Here is an 18,001-nt window from a genome sequence, read left to right on the forward strand (position 1 = left end):
CTAAAGTTAGGCTTCTAAATGCATATTTAAGTACTGTGGGTCTAATCCGGCACCCGTCAAAGTCAGTGGAACAGGATCAGACCCAAAATAACTAAATATATAGCCTTATTTTCAAAAGTTCTGAGCTCCCACTGCTGACTTCTACAGGTGCTGTTGGTTAAGTTAAAAACTAGAAACTGGCTGGAAAATTTTCAACAAAATGTTTTTCATTAAAAAATACTGATTCATCTAACCAAGACTGTTCCTGGGAAAGGGTATGTTTTTGGGTCAAAATAATTTATTTTAAAATATATATATAGTTTTTTTAAAAGGTCAAAATTGAAATGAAACATTTTGAAATCATTAAACCAAAATGTTTCAATTGATCCAATCAAAAATTTTCACAAATCAAATATCTGAAAAAATATTTTGAAGATTTCAACTTTTTCTCCCAATTCAAGATGGGAAATGTTTTTTAAATTCTTATGAGACAGGAAAATTATGCTGCACAAAGGAGAAATATCCTAATAATGCTTAACTTTACATTAATGTTTACTAAAGCATTGGTATAGCATTAAATAAACAATGTTTATTTATGGTGTTCCCGGAAGTTTGCCTAACTTGTAGCTCTTGAATAAAATGGAGCTGTGCAATTGAAAAAGTTCAAACAGAACATGAAATCCTTCACACTCCTATTAGAATGCAGACCAGGAAAGTCAAAAGCTCTTCAAATTTATTTTCAGCTGCTGCTATTAAAATTTTGCAACCCTTACTCAGAGAACTATAGAATCAAGCTAGTACTTTGTAACTATTACCTTCAAGGGCCCTTATAAAATTCTGGAATTTAAAATGCTCCCTTTGGCCTTTCTGTTTAGTGCTTGATCACAAACCCACTGGGAGTGACTTTAGCTCTCAAAGACTTTGAAGTCTATAAAATTGATCCGTCTTTGAAAAATTGATTTAATGAGATCTTGCAGATGAGCATTTATGCAACCCATACATTTAGGCATAACCTATGGCTGAAAAGCTTGAAAGGCTGTGGAACAGGGGAGTACATTAATGGGGTTGAGTACTGGGGGGAAATGCATTATGTCTTTGTAAAGAGCAGTGGCTCCAGGGGCTTGGGAATCAGGGTGGGCAGCAGAATTAAAAGGTGTAGCCATCACGTCTCCTGTTCTCACTCAAATGCAGAGCTGTCTAAACTTACTAGTGTGCATGGGGCAGAGCCATAGTCGCAACTACATTGTGCCCTGGCATTCCTCTTCTGGGCTTTGAATGATGCTAACTGTGCTGGCTGCCCATTCAACATCTTTGTTTCCCAGTAGTTTGCAGCCAGTTTATTTGTCCCCATTCTCCCTCCCACCCTCTAGCACATCTGTTGCAGGACTAGCCATAATCTCACCCTTAGGTTCTTGTCTCCTATTAGTAAAAGCTGGAGATGGACCTGTCCAGTTCTTCAGATGTCACACACACTCAGTTACTCCCTGTTCCCAGGCTGGACTTTCAGATGGACGGTAAATTGCAAATCTCATTATTTGCAACGTTGGTTTCACCTTCTCTCACCAGGAATTTGAAAATAGGCTGTGTAGGGATGGGGAGAGAATTGTGTCAGTGGAGAAAGTTCCTCATTTTTTCAATAATCCTTCTCTACTAAAACTGATCACATTTAATAGATTTCTTTGACTTTAAGGCCAGAAGAGACCTGTGGTGATCTACTCTGCTGCATAACACAGTCCATCAAATTTCACTCAATTATTTTGTAATCTAGCCCATCTTGTGGTTGAACAAGACCATATATTTTAGAAAGACATGTAATCTTGATTTCAAGATTCCAAGGGATGAAGAATTTCCCTTGGTAACCTATTGCAATGATCAGTTCCCTTCACCATTAAAAATTTGCATCTTATTTCCAGCTTGAACTTTTCTGACTTCATCTTCCAGCCTTTGGATCTTGTGGTGTTTTTGTCTGCTTGATTAAAGAAAGCTTGAGTATCAGATACTTTCTTTCTTGTTGTAAATCTGTCTTTTTAATTAATTGAACCTTTTGTTTTGTTCATTAATTCTTTGTGAACAGACTGATTTTTATTAATTTATTTGTAATTGTTTGGAAAGTTTATACAAACAAATTTCAACCGATGTGCTGTTCGCAAATTCTTTGTATAAACTGCTCATAATTCACAATCTGTAGTTCAGATCACTAATTCTGTTCCTTGATTGGGTGAATGAAATTTTAAACAGGAGAATAATGAATAACTAATAGCATATAACAGATGCTCTTGCCTGCCTGTGGATAGCCTCATCCACCCTGAGATATAGGTGTTCATATAGAGACCACCCATTCCCCAAACATTCATGGGAACCAAAATTCATTCATGTGAGTATTTGTGAGCCCAAAGGGATACCCTTGTATGTGTTTGTATGTCTACACTGCAGTGGGAGTGAACCACCTAGCTCAGGGGAGACAGACTTGCACTAGCAGGGCTCAGCTAGCACGCTAAAAATAGCAGTGTGGATGTTGCAGATCATGCTGCAGCTCAAACTCTCAAGTCTGCCAGGTCAGGTGGGCTTTATAGTGCAGTGCCATTTTTAGCTTGAGCCCCATTAGCGCAAGTCTTGTCTACCCGAGCTGGGAGGCTCACTCCATGCTGCAGTGTATTCATATCCCAAATGGCCAGACTTCAAATGACTGATAGTAAACGCTGTTTTGCCGTGTTCACCAGCTCCACCCACTCCTCTGAATTTCCATATCACTCCATTATGCTGATAAGTAAGGGTCCTGTAGGGTCCTGTAATTCTGTTAATTTAATCACAGAAGTATTGCAAATATTTGCTCAAGGAAAGCTCAGAATTGAATCTGGCAAAATAGAACACACATGGAATAGCTATTTTAATGTTCTCTTTTTACACAGCATTATTAAGTGATTTCCTGTGCCATTTAACTAAAGGATTTGTGTGAGTTCAACCTAACCTGGGCCTTACAATTGACTATAAATTACCAGAATATTTATTGAATTGTGGTCTGACTGCCATGTTACTTAAAGTAGTCATCATGACATAGTGATACTGTTTTTTTTTTGTTTTGGTTTGTTTTTTTAATAACTGATTTATGGATATAAATGCCATCCATAATGCCATGAAATATCTGTCCTGTTCTTTTGTGTTTAGGCCAGGTCTACATTACACCCCAGTATACATTAAACTAAGATGACAAAGAGTTCTTCTGCCAACATAGTAACACCACCTTTCTGAACTACAACGAGGAGTCCTTGTGGCACTTTAGAGACTAACAAATTTATTCGGGCATAAGCTTTCATGGGCTAGAACCCACTTCGTCAGCTGCATGGAGTGGAAAATACAGGAGCAGGTATAAATACATGAAAAGATGGGAGTTGCCTTACCAAGTGTGAGGTCAGTCTAATGAGACAATTCAATTAACAGTAGGATACCAAGGGAGGAAAAATAACTTTTGTAGTGGTAAGGAGAGTGGCCCATTTCAAACAGTTGACAAGAGCGTGAGAGTAACAGTAGGGGGAAATTAGTATTGGGGAAATTAGGTTTAGGTTTTATAATGACCCAACCACTCCCAGTCTTTATCAGGCCTAATTTGATGGTGTCCAGTTTGGAAATTAATTCCAGTTCTGCAGTTTCACTTTGGAGTCTGTTTTTGAAGTTTTTTTTGTTGAAGAATTGCCACTTTTAGGTCTGTTGTTGAGTGACCAGGGAGATTGAAGTGTTCTCCTACTGATTTTTGAATGTTATAATGATTGATGTCTGATTTGTGTCCATTTATTCTTTTGTGTTGAGACTGTCCGGTTTGGCCAATGTACATGGCAGAGGGGCATTTGCTGGCACATAATGGCTTATATTACATTGGTAGATGTGCAGGTGAACAAGCCCCTGATGGTGTGGCTGATGTGGTTAGGACCTTTGATGATGTGTGTCCCTTGAATAGATATGTGGACGGAGTTAGCACTGGGGTTTGTTGCACTCTGAAACTTTTCTGAACTACGTTAGCTAGGCCAACAGAAGCACATTTCTGTCAGCTTAGTTGCATCTATACTGGGGGTTCTGTCAGCAGAGCTATATCACTCAGGGGTTGTGAATGTTTCCCACTCCTAGACAACATAGCTATGCCAAAGCAACTTTGTGTAGTGTAGACCAGGCCTGAGTTCCTCCCATGCTGCTGAAATAAAATGTTACTTGACCGGTTTTGATTCTGTTTAAGCACATCAGTGTATTTATAATACACATTTCAAGGGCCCAGCCTAGCATTTGAGGTTGGATAATACCAGCTACTGAATACCTCATGTGAATTGAGGACACTTAGCACTGCACAGAATTGGATACTCTTTTCATAGCCAGAATTTCTACTAGCTATACTGGGAGTTTTGGTTGCATAAGGAAGGCAGGATCAGGCCCCAAATCATTGCGTAGTAGAACAGTTTTATGTTAATGCATGTTAAACTCCAACCCAACGACAAAGCCTGCATAGGCAGACCCCTGCAAACTGTCTGGGTCTTACAGGAGGATCAGGGCCTTAGATTGTATGTTCTTCACGACAAAGATCCTATATACCAGTGGTTCTCAAAGCCAGTCCACCGCTTGTTCAGGGAAAGCCCCTGGTGGGCCAGACCGGTTTGTTTACCTGCCACATCCGCAGGTTTGGCCGATTGCAGCTCCCACTGGCCACAGTTCGCCGCTGCAGGCCAGTGGGGGCTGCAGGAAGGGCGGCCAGCACATCCCTCAGCCCGCACCGCTTCCTGCAGCCCCCATTGGCCTGGAGCAGCGAACCGCAGCCAGTGGGAGCCGCGATCGGCCAAACCTGCGGACGCTGCAGGTAAACAAACCGGCCTGGCCCGCCAGGGGCTTTCCCTGAACAAGTGGTGGACCGGCTTTGAGAACCACTGCTGTATACTGTATTTTATATGTTTGCAAAGCACTAGGTAAATATAAAGAGTTACATAAATAGTACATATGAATGATAATCAGTCTGCCTCTTCAATTAATTTCACGTCTCTTTAGCAATTTAAGATGTTACATTGATGTACTCTTACTTTCTATTTCAGGTTGCTCTTTTAGATCATTGAAGTTAAATTAACACTCACATTTTAAAGCAACGTTATGCTGTAAGATAGCTGAATTGGCAGTTTCACAGAAATTTCTTTTTGTATGACAGTGAGTACAGTGCATTTAACTGTGGCAGTCATCAGTAGGGTGACTAGATGTTCCATTTTTAATGGAACAGTCCCATATTTAAGCCCTTCTGCAAGTGTCCCGACTTTTTCTTTAAAAGGGGCAAATTGCCCCATATTTTCTGTCTTCCTCCCCCCACATCAGTACTGGCGGTTCCTGCTGGCTGGATCACTGCTCGCCAGCGGTGAGTGTGCGGGGGGGGGGGTGTGCAAGGCTAGTGATGGGGAAAAGCTGCACCGTGCAGGGGTGGGCCGCTCTCCCTGCTGGTCCATCAGTGCAGTTCCCAATGCATGCTGACTCTTGGCTACCTGGGCCCCGTCCCATTTACAGCTGGCACTGGCTGCGTGCTCCAGGCAGTGGCCGGTTACATGTTCCCTCTGCTGCCCACCCATTGGCCCTTTACGTGCTCCCCCTCTCGCTGTCCTCTCCCCGCTTTGCCCCTTCACCGCCCCGCCCAGCCCCGCTGCTCCTCCAGATCCCCCCCCCCCCCCCCCCCCACGGGGTACATCCTGCTCGCAGTGCTGTGCAGAGAAGCAGCCCTTGGTCAGAGCGCTCAGCTCACCAGGAGCCTGGCCGGCAGGCTCCTTCCTTCCCCCACTGCCTCTGGCTGGGCTGGAGTCCTGAGAAAGCACAAGACTTTCCACACTTGCCAGGAGGAGCCAAGCCCTGTGTGTGCCAAAGCCCCGTGCAGCGCTGGCATAGGGAAGCCTCTCCGCCCCGCAACTAAGCTCTGGAATATGTGGGGGAAGTGATTTCCAGCCTGTTCCCACCCTGAACCTGCTCCACAGCAGCCACACCAGGCAGGGGCTTAGCACCCTCTCCCCCACCACCACCCTGGGTCCTGCCCCCAGGGCATCGGGGCTGCTCCATCCCTTAGGCACCCTCCCCTGCTGAGCCACCTCTCTGGCCAGGCTCCGCGGCTCAGCTGAAGGCCCTGCAGTTAGGTTCCCTGGGCCTCGGAGCACAATGCAACCTTAGGGCTTAACCCCTTCCTGCTTGGGCTGTTGCTGGCGGACAGGAGGCAGCTGGGTTATGTCAGTGGCGAGCAGCAGCCTGGAAGTGTTAGCCTCCTTTAGACACTTAGCAGGCAGGAGGGATAGGCTGCTTCCAGCCGGGGCAACGTGGGTTAAGAAGGGCTGAGCTCTGGAGAGACATAGGCCAGGTTATCTCTTCTCCTACTCCTCCTCCCCTGTGACTGGAAGCAGCTCCTGTCCCTTCCCTCCTGCACAGGGCCAAAAGGCTGCTGTTGGCCACATTCTAGTGTGAACATTGGCAGGAATCTGATGGTGGGATGTGATCCCGCATCCCCCGCCCCCCACTGCCTTGAGAAGAGGTGGTGCCAGGTACCAGGAAAGGCAGGTTTATCGCGAGGGTCCAGCCAAGCATGGAGGGCGGAGAGCACCAGGCAGGGAGGGTAAGGTCGGTCGGTCACCCCCGCCCTCCCGTGTGAGAGAGGGATATGCGTGGGGAGAGGTCACCTCACTCTGTATGGGTGGGGGTAGAGGTGTGTGTCACCTCTCCCTGTGTGAACCCTAAAGCCTTAAAGACAAGAAGGTAAATTAAAAAGAATCCAGCTATGCAGGATTTCTTTTTAACAGGGGCTCAGTCAACTTGATGTTAATTTGAACATTTGTACTGCATAGTTCTGATTGGTTGCTGTTGACCTTGCTTGAATATGAGTAATTTTACCAGGTGTCCTGTATTCAGCATAGGGAAATATTGGCACCCTAGTAAGGAGGTACATACAATAACACAGAACTCTTCACAGTGTACCTTCAGTGAGGACTCAGATCAGTGTAAGCTTTATTGAATCTGGGATTTTAGTGTGGAGGTGCTAATTTATGCTTGCTTCTTTGCCTAAGTAACATTAAAAACAGCAGTGAGCTAATCACTTTTGTCCTGGAGTGTTCCAAAATTATTGTGTGTTCTGTGCCTGTTTTCAAAAAGATGATTGCTCTGTCTTACCTCTGTTTAATCATGACTCTGCCATAATGTGAAAGAGTCAAAATGCAGAGCATTGGAAGAAGAAGAGGAAATGATGCCCCTTGGTGTGGTGACCTACACAGCAATGCCTTAGGTGGCAATTGCACCCCCTTCAGTCTAAGTAAGTGGCACCATTTAACTCTTAGAATACCAGTAATGGTTCCCTTCCAACTCTTCCTCTCCCAGTTAAATGAGACTTCCACCCCAGCTGCCAAAACTGAGAGCCAGAACCTAACCTTTGCAACCCTGCAGAGACCAGTTGCTTCTTCACTGTCTCATCTGCAAGTTTCCGTGTCAGTTCCTCTTCACACTTGCCTCCTCACATAACCTGTTCCTCTCCTGCCTGAGCATCAGGCAGGAGTAGCCTGTTAGGTGCAGGCCTGGAGATGGAGGAAGGGGATTCCTGAAGCAGGGAGGCAAGGCAGAACTCTTCAGTCAGACAAGTCTTAAGCCATAGGCTGGAAACTAGCCTGAGAATATCACACTGTACTTTACCATGGAAAGTAAATGGAAAAACTGATAGTTTAGATAATGAGGATATATGTCATTTCTAATACAAACTCAGGAAGAATGAGGTTTTTGCTATAAGTGCATAGGAAATTGGTGGACCAAAAATGAAGTTTCATTAGTTTGGGCCAGTTAGTGAGTGGGAGGAGCCTTCCTTCCACCTTTCAGGGTCTGAGTACATCCCCTATCCTCGGTGATGGCTGTGATTTTCCTTCCTCTCCCCCCACCCCCTCCCCCGGCCTTCTCTTTCCCTGGAGACTCAAACCATCCCAAAAGGGACAAGGAGGAGGCAGACACATTGTTTCCCAGCGCCATCCCTTGCAGCAAGGCCGAGGCAGTGGCGGGGGCAGGGCAATAAGTTGCATGATTTTTGTGTAGTGGTTTGAATACATAAAGACCTAGGTAAGGGCTCAGTCTGCAAGGTCTTGAAGGCTAAGACATTTTGATTAAAAACAAAAATCATTGGAGCGGAAATAACTGGCTTGCCGATACGGCTGCATGAGTCGGAATGCTGGCGTATGAGAAACGTGGTACGTGTTGATTTCTTTGTCCAGTTTTAAGGATGGTGTTCACTGCAGTGTCTTTTTTTAAAAATCTGCTTCGTTCATCATAGTCCAGCTGGATCTGTGCACAGTAAGAACTGCCTGTGCCATGAAGTGCTGCTCATTCTGTTCTGCCTGCTATTAAGATGCAATGAGGCTTGATATGTGTTTTAATTTTCCCCCGTTTCCCTTGTGTATCTTCATTTCTCCTGGTGAAGTGGCACTTCCACATCATTATACATTTCATTAGCACCCTGCATGCACCTCCATATTGTTTCTGCCTCATTTTTCTACACTCAAGAGTCCCCTTTTTAGTTCCTGAGATTCACTTACCCAGTAGGGTTCCTTTTGATTATTTCCACCAATGTGTAATGATACATTTTAAATTTTTTTAAATTATGCTGCACAATAATTTGAATAATGGGGAGTACTGACAAAAAAGTGAGTAACAAGGCTTCCCTATCCATTGGTATTATCTTAATCGAGTTATTTTATGCTTTTATAAGTGTATTTGGTGTTTTAAAATAATTATGTCTGTAGTTAGAGAAATGACAATCTTTTACCAAAATAATCAGCATTTCTTTTCACTTTCTCATGGGAAGGTTAGACAAGGAAAAGCTCATTAGGGCTATTTCTACTACAAGTACAGAATTAAATGCTGCATCATGTATTAAGGGGGAAATATGAAATGAATGGGAGTTAGGCATCTAACTGCAATTTATGCCTTTCAGAATCTCCTCCCCATTCCTCCTGGAATATTGCATACAGGTCTGGTATCCACATTTTTTAAAGGATATTCAAAATTGGAGTGGGTACAGAAAAGAACAACAAAATGCCTTGCCCTGGAGAAATTGCCTTATCGTGAGAGACTTAAAGAGCTCAGTTTGTTTAATTTATCAAAAAGAAGACTGGAGGGTGACTGGGGAGAAAATACTGGGTACTAGTGGGCTATTTAGTCTAGTGGAGAAAGGCAGGACAGGACCCAATGACTGGAACCCAAAGCCAGCCAAATTTCAAATTAGAAATTAGGCAAAATGTTTAGCAGTGAGATGATTAACCACTGGAACAAACAACAGCGGGAAGTAGTGAATTCTCCATCTCATGATGTCTTCAAATCAAGACTGGGTGACTTTCTTACTATCCGTTTTAAACCTCCTGCACCTACCGCTTTCCTGCTGCCTAAAGTAGATGCAAGGAGTCATATGGGGTTTCTTCAACAATGCATTCATCTCAGTTGGTGGCTGATTCTGAAACATATTGTCACAAATTTAAATGTCGTCATGAGTAAATATTTCACTGCTGATCGTTTTAATAAAAACATCCGATCAGCGTGCTTATCAGTTCTCATCACATATCCTCTCATGTGCCAGAAACTCCAATTCATCCCTAGTCAATGCTCATGACCTCTAAGTTGCCCCCATGGCAATTTCTAAAATGCAGGCATGCAATGTCAAAATCTGTGACATTACTCTGAAAACTGCAAATTTAGGAGCAAACTAAAATGCATTGATGATGATATTCACTTTCATATTTAATTCAGTAAATTCAGGAGCTGATACAGAATGTCTAATGTATTCCACTGGGTGTTTCAGAAAACAAAGGGCCTCGCTAAAAAATTTAATCAGAAAAATAAGAATGATAATTGGGAATTGATTAAGAACACCCAAAATCCACAATCAAGGAAGAAGGTCATATTGCTTAGAAATCTAACTTGGGTTAGCAGGGAAGTGAAGGGAGCTTTATTTATATTTTTTAATATTATATATAACAAAAGGAAGGGAGATAGTAATGAACATAAAAATCAGAAGCTAGGAATTCTAGAAAATTGAGAAGGGAAGCAAAGGGACAGAAGGAGATAAATCTCAAAATGTAATTGTAAATGGGGAATCATGATTGAGTGGTTATGTTTCTAGTTGGGTCCGATGGGGATCAGTTCTTGGCTTATCTTATTTAACATTTGTATCAGTGACCTGGATGAAAACATAAAATCATTACTGATACAGTTTTCAGGTGACGCTAAAATTTAGGGAGTGGTAAGTAATGAAGATGGCAGATTACTGATACAGAGTGGTCTGGATCTGTTGGTAAGCTCGGTTCAAGCAAACAATAGACATTTTTAATATGTCTAATTGTACATGTATGCATCTAGGAATAAAGAATGAAGATCATACTTACAGGATGGGGGACTTTGTGGAAAGCAGTGACTTAGAAAAAGACTTGTGGGTTGTGATGAATAATCAGAGGAACATAAGCTTCAAGTGTGACACTGTGGCTAAAAGAGCTAATGTGATTCTGGGAATGCATAAACTGGGGAATCTCAAATAGGTTATTTTATGCCTGTATTTGGCACTGGTGCAGTTACGTCTGTATACTGCGTCCAGTTCCGGTGTCCACAATTCAAGAAGGATATTGATAAATTGGAGAGGATTCAGAGATGAGCCACAAGAATGATTAAGGATTAGAAAGCATGCCTTATAATTAAGGCTACATTTTAGTCATGGGTATTTTTAGTCATGGACAGGTCACAGGCAGTAAACCTGTCCATTACTTGTACTATATACTACTAACTAAAACTTGGGCCGGGGTCTGTGGGTGCTGGGAAGGGTGGCCTGAGACGAAGCTGGGAGTGGACCCCTGCTGATGGGGTGGGGGGGTTGCAAGTGTCAGCCTAGGACCCCCGCTGGTGCCAGGGGTGCAGGGGGCCGCATGGCCCAGGACCCCCACTGGTGCTGGGGCCAGGCAGTGGCACGCAACCCGGGACCCCTGCTAGTGCTAGGGGAAGAGGGTTGCCAGGGCTGGCAGACTCCCTACCCAGCTCCGCACATCTCTCAAGAAGCGGCCGGCATGTCCCTGCAGCTCCTAGAGGGAGGGAAGCTCCAAGCGCTGCCCCTGTTATGAGCACCCGCTCTGCAGCTCCCATTGGCCGGGAACCGCAGCCAATGGGAGCTGTGGGACGGTGCCTGCAGGCAGGGGCAGCGCTCAGAGCCCCTTGACCCCTCTGCCTAGGAGGAGCTGCAGGGATATGCCGGCCACTTGCAGGGAGTGCCCCTCAAGGTAAGCACCTTCCCGCACCCCAAACCCCTGCCCCGGCCCTGAGCCCCCTCTCACACCCAAACTGCTGCTGGCCCAGGGGCTGCCTGCCACACTGGCCGATGCGAAAGTCAGGTAATCTGTGACTTCCATGACCTCTGACAGACATGCAGCCTTACTTATACAGTAATGATAGACTCAGTGAGCTCAATCTATTTAGCTTAAAAGGAAAAGGTTAAGGGCTACCTTGATCAGTTTATCAGTACCTACATGGGGAACAAATATTTGATAGTGGTATCTTCAGTCTTGTAGAGAAAGGTATAATGTTGGAAGGTATAATGTTCCAATGGCTGGAAGTTTAAGCTAGACAAAATCAGACTAGAAATAAGTTGTAGATTTTTAACAGAGTAATTAACAATTGAAACAGTTTACCAAGTATCATGATAGATTCTCCATCACTGGCTATTTTAAAATCAAGATTGGATGTTTTTCTAAAAGAGATGCTCTTGGAATCATAGTGGGGAAGTTCTAAGGCCTATGTTATACAGGAGGTTAGATTAGATGATCAGAGTGGTCTGTTTTGGTCTTGGAGTCTATGAATCTATGAATTTAAATATCAGTTGTTGCAGAGTACATGGGCTCTTGATTAAATGTCATTAATTTTGCCCCTGTAAATAAACAGCAGATTAGGAAAATGAAGAGAAGGGCAACAGTCCCCAGGTAAAATTCCCCAAACAAGTAACGGGGTAATCCGATAATAATTATGAAACACTGCCGCTATTCTAGAGATGGCAAATCAGGTACAAATAAAAAAAATACTCAATACATTTTAGTTTGGTTTTGGATTAAATTTCCATAGAGAATAATCTCAAAAAGGTTCACAGTTCAGTTAAAAAACATCAGGTCAACATCAGAGCAAGATAATTAAGGTTTCTTTTTCCAAATGAGAAGATTTTAAAAGGCCTGTTTCAAAAGCTCAGGTTTCTTCAACACCTCTCCAGAATGAATTCATTCACTCATTCTCTTCTCTGTTTCTGAGAATACCTCCTGCCAACTGGTAGTTTAATCCTCTTTACAATTATCACACCATCACTTAGTAACTGAGCCCTACAGCAAGATGGACTGAATAAGGAATCAATTGACACATTATTAAATGATCCAGCAAGGGACATTCTTCCAGGCTATGGTACTTACAGAATGTAAACAGGTGTAGATTTTTCCTCTTTTTAACAGCTTTTGAAAGCTTTAAGTTTAAAAAAATCTTTCAGCATATACAGAAATCATAGCAACATTTATTTTAATACTAGATCTTTTTTCAACTCATTTCACTTTTCTTGATTTGAAAATGAGCTCTCTAATACTTGCTCCATGTGGGTGGATGCTGCAATTTGAAAGAAATGACTTTTGATAAGGGCAAAAATCAATACTCAGTGTCTTTCAGCGTTTGCTTGGGTGTGGAGGGAAGATAATGCCTGTACTTTGTCTCTGCACACAATAATAACCCTACGCAGGCTTGGAACATTTTTGTATCTTTTATCCTGTTGAGAGGGTCCATTGACTGCACTGCATTTACATCGAAATGGAGTACCTGTCTTTAAAAAGGGGAACAAAGAGGACCTGGGGAATAAAGCCTAACTTTGATACCTGGAAAGATACTAGAACTAATTATTAAACAATCAGTTTGTAAGTACCTAGAGGATAATGGGGGGAAGCTGTAGCCATGATATATCTTGATTTTTAGTAAGGCTTTTGATGCATTCCCATGGGACATTTTTATACATGAACTAGGGAAATGTAGTCTAGATGAAATAACTTTAAGGTGTGTGCTAAACTGATTGGAAAACTGTACTCAAAGAGTTGTCAATGGTTTGCTGACATATCTAGTGAGGTCCCACAGAGGTCAGTCCTTGGTCTGGTACTAGTCTATATTTTCATTAATGACTTAGATAATGGTAAGAGTGGAGAGTCCACTTCTAAATTTGCAGATGAGGCCAAGCTGAGAGTGGTTGCTAGTACTTTGGAGGATAGCGTTAGAATTTAAAATAATCTTGACAAATTGGAAAACTGATCTGAATTCAACAAGATGAAGTTCAATAAAGGCAATTACGAAGTACTACACTCTGGAAGATAAAAATCAAATGCAAATCTACTAAAAGCTGAAAACTCACATTCAAAATTACAGTTCTCAAGATGACAGGATAACTTATGGAGACATTGTGAAGTTATTTTTCATAGCTATTAAATCCATTTGTTTCTGTCTGTTCATAAGCTTGAAAGCCAGATCTGCGTCCTTACCAGAACATTTCCCCTCATTTCATGTGTACATGCTCTTATTATTGCTTGGTTTTTCAGGAGCATTGGGCTGCTGCATTTAGGGGGCCTTAGTCAGTATATCAGAGGATGTGCTTTCTTTGCATTTCAAAAGTGAATAAAAGGGCAGAGCCAGATTAATTATCCCTGGAAACATTGTGACTAGCCAAATTGGTAATTCAGCCAGAATATTAAAAATGACAGGGTAAGAAATCTCTTTTATTGGACTTAGCCTTCACCAGAGAGTGTTTTGTTTTGCATCAGTTGTGACACCTAGTATTTAGGTGATGGTAACTGAATGGGACATGTAAAATAATGTTAGGCATAGTACAAACACATGCCCCACACCCCAAAGAGCTTGCATTCTAGAATGTAGATGTGGGACAACAAAGAGGGGAGGAATATACTATAAGGTTGGGGAAAGTCAGGGTTTCATAAAGATTGTGTGAAATTATCATCAGTTCCTGTACACTTAATGACCAATTGTAACTGTGTATATGTGTGTGTGTGTGTATATATATATATATATATATATATATATATACACACACAAATCATAGCTCAATTCTTGTAGGCTTCACAGCAGAGATGAGTGTTTCAGCGGAATTTGAATGTGGAAAGGATAGTGACTTGGGCCGAGATACACAAATGAGATTTAGGCAAAGTGACACTGAACTTCACAATGCTTAACTTTTAGGTGCATAGAAGAATCACTGGCACCACACTGTGATCCATGAGGCTTAGTTAGGCTAGGCTCTCTATACAATGAATGGGGAGGAATAGACACTGTATAATATGATCCACAAAAGCCAGCAGAGTAGGCAGGGAGCTGCTCAAGGCAGCCAATGGGAGATTCCGATGAGATGGGTGCATGCTAAACCCCACCCCTCCAAAGGAGCTAGGCACCCAAGACCAGGTGTGCAGGGAACAGTCTCTCTCTGCCCTTTATCTGCAACCGGGAACCCCCTCCTGGAGTCACTTGGCTTAGACATCTAATTCAACTCTGTTGAGAATGTGTTAGGCACCCGCCTCGCTCCCCACAAAATAGCTGAAGGAGGCGCCCACCTTATAATTTTTAGCCTAGTGATTACAGCACTCACCGAGGATGTATTCAGGAGACCCAACTTTAATTCCACCCTCTCAGCGGAGGAGAAAGGATTTGAACATGGATGTCCCACCTCTCAGGAGAGTGTTCTAACCACTGAACTATGGGATATTCTGAGGCAGGGTGCCCTCTATCTCTCCTATTGAAGCTGTTCCACTGTGGCTAAATACATCACTAGGCCAGGGAAAATGAGAATGACCCTGAAGTTTGGCAACTAGGGTATTAACGGGGGAGGTGGGAGACTGAGGAGCCAGTCCCCCTGCTCCAATCAGTCTTTGTTTGTCTTCTATACAACTTGCCTTCTAGCAACCTCTGTCTTTAGAAAAGTGTGTGTGTGTGTAATGTCTAGTTCCCTTTGTATTTTTTACTCATGACTGCATGTCAGATGTCATGGAAAATATGCAATGTGTGTGTAGCTATTCTTTTATTAGGTCTGCAACCAATGCTTAGTTCTAAACTTTGCCTTGCAAATAAAAATAAATGAAAGATTTGTTGTGGGTACCATACACATCTGGTTTGAGTGTATGAAGTTACATAAAAACAGAGACGGGAGATACTTCAAAACTCCAGTTGATATCCTGGCTCCATTGAAGTCAATGACAGTTTTGCCATTGACTTCAGTGGGGGCAGAATGTCAGTCTGCATTCCCAGTTTAAAGAAACTGTACCTTGCAATATTGTGTCTCGAATACTACAGAACATTTTGAAAAATTGTTTTATAAAAACTTGGGTAGACTAACAAGGGTCATTTAACAACCAGCAGGATAGAAACACTGTCATTTTGATAATATGCAAGTCCTACAATCTAGCTAGAGTTTTCATGATAAATTATTGAAGTTAGTTATCACTTTTTTACAGTAGAGCATTTGCAGCAGTAAAATCTGAAGCATGTAAACTTGGATTGTATTTCATATCACTGATCTTAGTTAATCCTTGCAATGCTCTCTCTTTTCTTGAGAAAGGTAGCTCTTATTGTAACATCTTTTCCTATATAATATATACCTATAACTTTAGAAACAGGGGGAAAAAAAATCTGTGTTTGACTTTATAATCTCAAAACTTTCATTCGGCTCCCTGAAGGCTGTGACAGATTCTTAATATTGTGCTAACCTAAGTACAAAGGGGTGCTACTAAAAATATTGGCCAGCATTTTCAAACCTAGATGTTGAAATCCATATTTAGGCACCTAAGTAACTGGCCTGATTTTCAGAAGTGGTGAGCAGCCTCAGGTCCCATTGAAGTCATGTGAGTGACTCCTCCATCACCTGCTTTGGAGTGCAACATGACTCAGGAGCACCTTGATTGCAATCCTGTGCTCCTCTGAGCTCCTGATCTGGCCCTTAAGTAAGGGTCCTGGAGAAGGTTGGAGGAAGCTCTTTGTACCCTCCCTTCCTCATGAAGTAACTGAAAAATTAGCATGTTTAAACTGGTAATGATTTGCTCTGCTGGCTTGCAATTAATGCAGCCTACTATTGTACTTTGTACTATTGTACAAAAAAATTGCTCCAGGTCTCTCAATATAAATGCAATTCACCCAGGCTGCTGTTCTGTATGTTTAATGTACTTTCTTTCAAACAATTCCCAAGAATTACTTCTAATCATAAGATTCTTGCCTCTCTAGTATCTGTAATGTTGGTTTCATTTGTTTTCTGTTCACAGGCTGGACTGCAGACATTTTGTTTCCTGGTGTTTGCTGTCATCTGCCTCGCTGGAGCTACTTATCTGTTTTTTGTCCTGCCCGAAACAAAAAATAAGACTATTAATGAAATCAGCCAGGCATTTGCCAAAAGGAATAAAGTGACTTTAGAAGGGCGGGAGATGAGCCAGTTTTCATCAGAAATGAAATCAAGTGAAGAACAAGAACATAACTTCTCTTCTACACTGGAGAATGGTGAAACTAAAAACAGAATAATCTAAGCATTCAGTGTTCTTTTTATGGAAAAAAAATACCCATATGCTCTGCTGGTTTGGAAAGCATGTGATCATTCTAACAGTTCAGCATTTGTGTTATTAATACCCCTGTGTATGTTGGGGGCGGGAGGGTTGTTTTGTTTTTGTTTTTTAATCCAGGAGAATATGGGCATAAAGTAAATCAGTGGCAGCTGGGAAGTTGAGATGAGGTACAGTGATACCTGGTGGGAACAAGACCCAGAGTTTCCAGGAAACGTGTGGAGTGGATCATCAGGTGAATGGAGGGGGAGGGGATCAGGACTAGGAGAGGGAAACTGGATTGGCAGTGGGAACTGGGTGGAGGGATCCTGAGCAAGGACTGGCTGATCAACATGCCACATGCCAGCTTGCATGGGTGGACCTATATGCTAGTGGCAGAGATTGGGTGTGAGTCAGTGGATGCGAAGAGAAGGAGAGGTAAGTTTTATTTCTCAGCTTTTCCCAATAGGCTTTTAAAATTGCACTTCAAAATGAAAGGGACAGTATCGTGGTAATTTTTTCCACCTTCATTTTTAATTTTAGCTGCTTTCCTCATAAGAACCTCTCTCGCTCCCACTGTCTCCAGAAGACAAACTGCAATTTGTTTCCATAATTACTGACGTGCTTCCTCCCTCCATCCCACAAATACTAGCAAGAGTGCTAGATTGGTGGCACTGTGTTTCTGTTGTTTAAAGCAAATAACAGTGAAGCATTTGTTCTGAAAACAAAAACTCCACATATTCTGAATAGTGGGCTCCGGGGAGATAGGTACAGGAGAAGAAAAAATAATCAAACATTGAGCTGCCCAGACTATAACAATAGTAACATTTTTTAAAAGCACAAGTCCTATTTTCAAAAGTGATTTAGGAGCCAAAGTCTCACTGAAGGCCTATGGGACTAATGCTCTGAAGTGCCTAAGTTAGTTTTGAAAATGGGGCTTAGGCTCCTAAGTCTTTAGGTGCTTTTAAAAATGTTACCCAATGTCCATTTAATTTCATGATAGGAAAATAGCAGGGGTTTCTGGTTTGTGACGTTGACTCTTCCTGATTCTTAGTGTTTTTTAGGCAAGTTATGGCTCACTTTTTAATATTTTTCAATTATTTTCCTTTAATTCCTTAGGTGCTTAGATACTATAGGGATAAGCACTTTCTAAATAAAATAATAAATCCCATAATTAGCAGTCTTTGGGGATAAGTCCTCAGTGAGCATGTACAATCTCTTAGGGTGAGCCATGTTTCTCTATGAGCTATTTTGCACAATACTAAAATTGTAAATTTGACATGTATATTTTATTTTTAAAAAGTTGTTCTCAGATGTTTGCCTCGGTGAGGATTTTTTGGTTTTAACCTAATATGTTTTTAAATCATACCCTAAAATAAGTTGTTGTTGCCAAATAATCTATGCTGTATGCTGCTGTTGTAGTA

The 18,001-nt window shown here is 42.2% G+C and overlaps 1 protein-coding gene across 4 annotated transcripts in view; it reads left to right on the forward strand.

The window, feature by feature from the left end:
- SLC2A9 (solute carrier family 2 member 9) overlaps positions 1–17,281 on the forward strand; it is a 207,451-nt gene extending 190,170 nt beyond the window's left edge. For all 4 annotated transcript variants that reach the window (XM_073342503.1, XM_073342504.1, XM_073342506.1 and 1 more), the window contains one exon: positions 16,308–17,281. In XM_073342503.1, the coding sequence (XP_073198604.1) occupies positions 16,308–16,565 (258 nt within the window). In that variant the 3' untranslated portion in view covers positions 16,566–17,281. The remainder of the gene's footprint in view (positions 1–16,307) is intronic.
- The last annotated feature ends 720 nt before the right edge of the window (positions 17,282–18,001 follow it).

This window comes from Lepidochelys kempii, chromosome 4 (assembly GCF_965140265.1).
Source record: "Lepidochelys kempii isolate rLepKem1 chromosome 4, rLepKem1.hap2, whole genome shotgun sequence".
Taxonomy (NCBI): domain Eukaryota; kingdom Metazoa; phylum Chordata; order Testudines; family Cheloniidae; genus Lepidochelys; species Lepidochelys kempii.